At 40.3% G+C, this 7308-nt stretch overlaps 1 protein-coding gene across 2 annotated transcripts in view; it reads right to left on the bottom strand.

The window, feature by feature from the left end:
* The window catches only part of tyw1 (tRNA-yW synthesizing protein 1 homolog (S. cerevisiae)), a 24085-nt gene that overhangs the window by 6377 nt on the left and 10400 nt on the right, over window positions 1-7308 (bottom strand). For both annotated transcript variants that reach the window (XM_008308838.3, XM_025055020.1), the window contains exons 11-14: window positions 6472-6581; window positions 5069-5246; window positions 3652-3787; window positions 1405-1515 (exon numbers count right to left, since the gene is read on the bottom strand). In XM_008308838.3, coding sequence (XP_008307060.1) covers window positions 1405-1515; window positions 3652-3787; window positions 5069-5246; window positions 6472-6581 — 535 coding nt within the window. The remainder of the gene's footprint in view (window positions 1-1404; window positions 1516-3651; window positions 3788-5068; window positions 5247-6471; window positions 6582-7308) is intronic.

Below are 7308 nucleotides of genomic sequence, written 5' to 3'. Positions count from 1 at the left end.
ACGGATGCAGAACACTTTATATTCATGAGAGACTACCATCATTTGCTTGTACTGCCTGAATCTGTTACTGCAGTTTCACTGTATGCCCCTGATCCTGCATTCAGTGGGGGCGGGGGTTCTATAGGTACCAAAATGGCCGACCATACCACATGTGATTGGCCAGTTTAGACTTTTCCTATGATCACAGGTCACCCAAAATATTATCCGCAATCCTTTAGTCTTAAAACACAGTTCCAGGTCTCCCTCTGTAGAAGGCTAAGTCAGTAGCTGTTGATTACATGCAGTAGGCAATCATTTTAAACCTCCTACTTCATTCCAATTCTCATACTTCATGTCAGGTCATGATTTACAAAATACCCTCACATTCTACAGGAAACCTTGAAATCACGCCAATAGTTACATCAAGAACATAATGGCTTCAGAAATTTATGAAGGTATTTTTTTTCCTCTAACAAGAAGGGCACATCTGCAGTGCCGTAGCTCTGCCCACTTTTTATTTATAGTCTATGATGTTTCCATCATGAGCATAAAAGCATGAAACACAGAAAAGTCACAGTTCCAAATCCAATTTCATATAAGCCCATATATCTATCTACACATTCATCAGCTTCTCCCTGTATGTACACAGCTCATCGAGACAACATCGCTTTATTTCAAAATTCATATTAGACCTGCCATAAACAAATGCATGTTGGGAGTTGTGACAAAGACGTAATTGAAATAACTGAATCATAAAGATGGGAAGTGTTCTCCATATATTCTATTAAACATAGAATTTTTAACACAGTTTGACACTTGAAAATAATTTGAATTGTTGTGAGGAGCTACAGCTATGGTTCATAGATGTGATCACAAATTGCTGTTCTGTTAATCCTGCCGAGTGTCGGCATAGCTGCAGCGTTGGTGTTTAGGACAAAATAAATATAGATGTCATTTAAGTGCTTTGTGGAGGTGGTTCCTTCCAGGTTGGTGGCAAATTATAGCAGGTACTTCTAGTCATTTGGAAATAATTGATTGCATACAAAAGACATCCTAGCTTTTAAAACCCAGACACTTTTAAATCACTTTCAGGTCAGAGGTTTGTTAATGGGACATTTTATATATTTTTGTTAAAAATTAAAGTACAGTAAATTAAGTTTAAGATTTGATAAATACCAGGATGTTTGTCTTTTTTACTTTTTCTTGATACATTAATTGGTAGGACAACAAGATGATGTACTTTTAGAAAACTCATCAAATTTGGTCTGAACCAATTTGATTGATATTAAAGCTCAGTTCAGAAAAGAACTTGGAAAGTGATAAATATGGCATAAAGACTAAACATAAAGACTTGTACACAGCAGTAACAATCACCTTAAAGGTGTGTGTGTGTGTGTGTAAAATGTGAACGTAATTGAGCTCTACCTTGACCTCGATGAAGTCTGGCTGGCCTAAAGCGATGAGCTCAGAGTACGCCTGCAGCTCCTCCACATTCCAGGCTTTGACCAGTGTCAGTCTGTACACTGTCCTCTGTCTCTGTACGGAGATAATAAAGAGAGGGGACACTGATGTGGTCAGCAAGTGTATTATTAAAACATATATTCACATTTATGCTTTTAGCAGATGCTTTTATCCAAAGTGACTTTTATCACTATATGGGTATGGTGCTGTGCCAACTCCACATTTGCATTCTTGAAAGGCAGTCTGGAAAAGTCAGTACATGCTTAGTGGACATTTTTATCACAAATCTTACAGACCTGTCATCATCTATTACATGATGTAGCTACAATATATATATCGCATCGTTAACAAGTGTTGAACATGGTTGTAAACAATGAAGTACAGAACAGCTGCTGCACCAGCCTCTGCAACTACACTCTAGGCCCACTGCTTACAATTATTTTCATCAGCTGTTGTTGTTGTTGTTCTGGTGAACACTCTGGTGTGTAGCGTGTACAGCATGGCCAAGAAGCAGCTCAGAGGATGCCTACACAGTCAACAAGATCTTCCCATCACACTCTGAGCAGTGTGTCAGCATTATACTAACCCGTACATACACTCACACCAATCCTCACTGGCCTGTGGGAGTCCCACAAGACTCTACTTTAGGCCTTTTCCATTTATATATTATGCCTGGGGGTCCACTAAAAAAAATGCAATATTTTTCTTTGTTTTGTAGATGGAATGCAAAACTAATTGCAACAGCTTTAAAAATCATATCACAGGGCAGATTGAAATCCCCTTAGTCTCAATAAAAGATGAAAAAAAAAAAATTTTTAGTTTGAAGATGCCAATAACTGTGGTCAGCAAGTCTCTCAGAGTTTGGGAACATGGGCCGTGAAGATTAGTCGTATAAAAATAAAAAGAAACAGCATCAGAGTGGAGTGTGTACTTTTTTTTTTTTTTAAATCAATAGTTGGCACTCACTTTCTCTCACGCTCACTGGAAGGTCAGCTATTGGTACTCAGTCCTTTCAGCCCAACCGAGAGGCAGTTAATTGGTCTGTGGAAGCAGGTACGTGAAGCATTTAGAGCTGCCTCTGTAGCATATCTGACACAGGAGGACAAGTCTACCAGTCCCACAGAGCAGTGGCAGAGAGGCCAGATGGAATAGAGCTGGCAAGTAATGGACAAGTGCTGAGGAAATGGAGCCCTCCATGAAATGGAGACTTGTAGAGCCGTGAGCAGCAGACCGGAGGTGATGGGAACAGAGGGTTTATTTTTGGAAAACGTGAAGCTACACACAGACCGACCATATTGTCACAGAGAGGGAGAGAGAGCGAGAGAGGTGTAAATGTGCATGCAAACCTGTGTCAGATTTAACCTTTTCTACTTGTGTTGTCTTGGAAGGGAGGCAGTGGCCAAAACTAAGATTTAACCTTAACAGACACAATAATAAAAAAACATAATCAATGATGGTGAAGAATTTGGGTGATTTTTTTTGCAACGGTGAATTCAGAAAGTACTAGGAAAGATATAAAAATCAATTCAATCCACTTTTATTTTAACCTTGTCCGACCATCGATTCAAATGACAACCAACATCCCAGGGAGCTGGAGAGAAGAATGTTGATAACGACTACCTCAGTCCCTAAAGTGCTCTCTGATTGGACTTCCGTCACAAGATTGGAAAGTCAAGAGTCGGGAGCAGGTAGAGGAGTCGAATTCCCTCTTCAGCCAAAGACAGTTTTACCTCACAGTGGTCGGCGTTTATTTTAAGGCTGCTGATTAATTTAGGTCTTACAGCTACTTACAAGGTGGCATGTGGGGAAAATTGCATTAAAGACTCAACTTGAGTGCACTTTTCCAATCACCAAATATTTTCCTCAAACTGAGCTGGTCACCAGCATCCCACTGAGAGGTAATGAAGCTGTCGGATGTTTGTCAAGCCATTTATAGAATTAGGCTCTCATTATAGGCAGATGTAATAGGAAATCCTAGATAGGTAATTTGTGTGTGTGTGTGTGTGTGTGTGTGTGTGTGTATATAGATATATAATAAACATCTCATTTCTTTCTCTATAACTACACAACACTCAAGATGACATATAAATTTGACTGACAAATCAAATCCACCTTAAGCTGTGGGTTTTTCAAAAGAAGTAAGAAAAGGTCAACAGCTCACATTGCTAATCTCTCTGCTGTGGAATACAATTAGCCCCGTGGACGTCTTACCTTCTCTCCCAGAGCTTTTAGGCTGTCTAGGAAGCGTGGCCAGAAATCCTTGAAAAGAGGACGGTCAATCTTTTTTAGGCTGTCCTTTGTGCTGGCGTCCACACTAACGTACAACTGAGTAACTGGCACCAGGCTCCTGCAAACCATGGGAAACAAAACAGTATCTGTCAGCTAGGCCAGAAACACCTTTATATTCTTAACAAGACAGAGGAAGATGAAAGTAAGGGAGAAACGTTAAAAACTGTCTTTAGCAAATACAGTTTATTAAAGTTTGCCAGATAGGGGAAAGAAAAAGAACCAGATGATTAAGAGAAAATGCTAATTAATTTACTAACAAAATAAATGAGGTCTTGAGAGACTCATGTTAGTACTGCAGTACTGGAATAGCAAACTGCAGAACACAATAAAAATAAATTGATGTTGTCAGCTGCCATTGCCTTGAACCACCTTGATGGTTTTCACCAATTCTGACTGAGATGACTTAGTGGACACACTGTCCAAAAACATGAAAGGTTAGGTTAAGTAGACAGTCAGAATTAATTAACATGGTAACTGTTATTTTCTAAATGCGAGCCCTTGACAAACTGGTCAAACTGGAGTAAAATTTCTAAAACTTTTGTTGTTGATTGTGACACAAAGCTAAGTGTCAAGCAGCAGTCCAGGAAGTCAGTGCATGTGAACTGTATACCTGTTCCACTAGAAATCATCCTACACTGTATTGTCCTTAATTCATTTTTTATGAAGTTCCTACAGTTGTGCAGGCAGTATACTGCACTGGACAACTCTGGATTACTGTTCACGCTGCAGAGGTGGCAGAAATGGAGAAGGGCATCAAGGTCATACTGGTAACAATTACTGACCAAACAAAAATGTAGCATCTGTGCAGTCAGCAACAGATACATGACTGAGACTCGGGATCCTGTGGGAAAACCCAGTTAATTTTATAGAAGACTGCTCGTCTCATCATCACTTGGAGATTTTGTGGAGCTGGCAGGGTGTTGTAGTCAAAACAAATTAAAGGAAGTGCATGTTTCAGCAGAAGGTTACAGTGTTTAGCAGTTTCAGTGAAAAACAACAATTAGTTTTAATCAGACAGAAAATAAGTAATGGTGTGCTGTTAAATGACCACCAATAAAATGTATTCATCATTTTATATATGAATATAAAACTTGTCATTTTGAGTGCTAACAGACATAAAAAACTCTATTGTTTAACATAAATGACCGGATGAGTTACTGCATTTACCACTTAATGCATTATAAAGGTCTTTGTTTGTGAAGCAGTGTAGTGTGGATGGTGATGAAGAGGATCACACCACAAACTAACACTAAGGTACAGCCAACGGCCAGAGCAGTGGACCTAAAATGGCAGCCCGTGGGCCAGATGTGGCGCCTCTACTACTCTACTATCTGCTTACCTAATTTCCTCAGGGAACTGTGCATTTGTAACTAGGAAACTGGAGATGTTATGCGAGTGGAGGAGGCGAAGGAAGGTGTTGATTTCGGGGTACATGATTGGCTCCCCCACCAGGGACAGGGCACAGTGCTTGACAACCAAACCCTCCTCGTACCGCTCAGGTTTTACTCCAGGGACACCTGGTGGAGACAGGAGATGACAATAGAATGACATATTTTTACATATTCATATATGTGTGTATATTGGAATATTTAATATTAAACAATTACATGACACTTTGATGAGTATGATAATCATGAATAATTTAGTTGAGTTAGGCAGGAACCCATTTGTTTTAACCAGACAGAAGGTATTTAGTGTTGTTTGGACTGTTAGGAGCATTGAATCCTGGGAAATGCAATGGTCCCAGTGGCAAACGCTACTGAATCCGACCTAATGCAATGTACTAAAATAACAGAAACAGATGGTGATGATGACAACAGACTACTATTTACTCCATTATACAAAGTAAAAAGTGTCCTTTTTTGTTAACAAACCGTTACAAATGTTTTTTTTTTACCTTTTCTATACACTCAGATGAAACTGTCTGTGAACATAAGTTGTTGTTGTTCCATTATAATCACATTAGGAAATCTAATTTTCTATAATGTGTGGGTATGTTTAATGGTACACTGTGAGAAAAGATAGTAATAAAGCAGGCTGTGAGGAGGATATTGTGTCTACGATGTATTAAGTATTTGGCTAAAAGAATGTTTCTATAAAAACAGCTCTGCTCCTTTATAATAGGACTTGCTGCGGTATTTTCAGAGGGAGGTCAAACCAGGAAGTAGGACGGCTGGGCACGTGGTAATCAACAGTGTACATGTCACGGGTCAGGAAAAGCAAGTACAGGCTATATGTTTTAGCAACCCCTCAATTAGAGGGGTAATAGAGGAGCAGATGAGAGAGACAAGGGCAAAATTGAATGAATGTTACATGTTGCATTAAACACGATTGCAATTCATTTTATGTCCCAAATGCTAACAGTTCTGACGACCAGTGAAAGGGCCTTACACTCCAGGTATTGCCTTCCAACTGCTGACATCGGGATTCACACCCACAACCTCCTGTACTACCTACTGAGTTACTGCTTTGAAATGTTTACCCCTAAAACCAGCCTAAAAATGATTTTTGTTCCTCAAGTCCCTGTGGACACGGATACATCACAGGTTGTGTTCTTCCTTGGTCACAAACAAAGGCTGAGAAGAATCAAATCAGTCAAAGTTGTCACCTGCCTTCAGATTCTGCACATTTGCATATGTAATTTATTTACAGACGCTGGTGACAGATAAATAAATAGTCAGGGCTGTTATGAAATGAGAACTGCAGAGAAAAGGAGCAGAAACCTGCAGTTCAAGCACCAACCTCTGAACTGTCGAATCATGTTCTGGTGCTTCTCCATGGCGTCCTGTAGGATTTCCTCAGCCGGGTCCATTTTCCAGCGCCACTCTGTGCCCACGGGGTTTGTGTGATGTCTGCAGTGGGGCAGAGAGAGATTAACAAGTAAGTAATCACCACAGGCATTTGGTGACTGGGCTTCTTTACCACCTCTCCACAGCCTGCTGGAGCATCAGCAGACACTAAATATTGCCCCTGGCCCTGCTCTGAATGGGACAGATCTGGACCATTAGGCTGGGGTCGTTTAACACAAATAACAGAGAAATAAACATATTTCAGTGGAGCCACGGAAACATCCCTCTAACAAGCTGACACACCGGATCAACTCCAGAGAAGTTTGATCGCAAACTAAGAGGGGATTGTGCAAATTGTGTGCATTGACCTTGTAAGAAAACAAATTATTCTGAAAAATAAAAATAAATCACACTTTATCAAGTGTTAATAACACATTTTACCTTTTTTAGGAGTGTGATTTACATGCACAAAAATAAAGCCTTGGGCGTTAATATTTTTAGTCCTTCCATTCTGTGTGTGTCACATGTGCAAACACGCCACACGTTCTGGTGTTGTTCATTAAAACCACCTGATGTCACACAGTGGTGGACGGTCAGGCAGGCCGTGCTGATGTGTCTGTGCCCCAAAACAATTTTGTTTCCGTCAGCCCACATAGCTGCCCGTAGACAGAAGGGCATATCTGTGGCGACGAGGCAGCACTTCACCTCAGCACAACCTGACGGTGACCTTTCTTTCCTCAACACTGCTGCCATTTCTAATGGAAGTCAAGGAGAGCAGGACATTCAGACT

The sequence above is a fragment of the Cynoglossus semilaevis genome, chromosome 4 (genome assembly GCF_000523025.1).
Source record: "Cynoglossus semilaevis isolate Cse_v1.0 chromosome 4, Cse_v1.0, whole genome shotgun sequence".
In the NCBI taxonomy this organism is placed as follows: domain Eukaryota; kingdom Metazoa; phylum Chordata; class Actinopteri; order Pleuronectiformes; family Cynoglossidae; genus Cynoglossus; species Cynoglossus semilaevis.
This window is presented reverse-complemented; position numbering and strand designations above follow the sequence as displayed.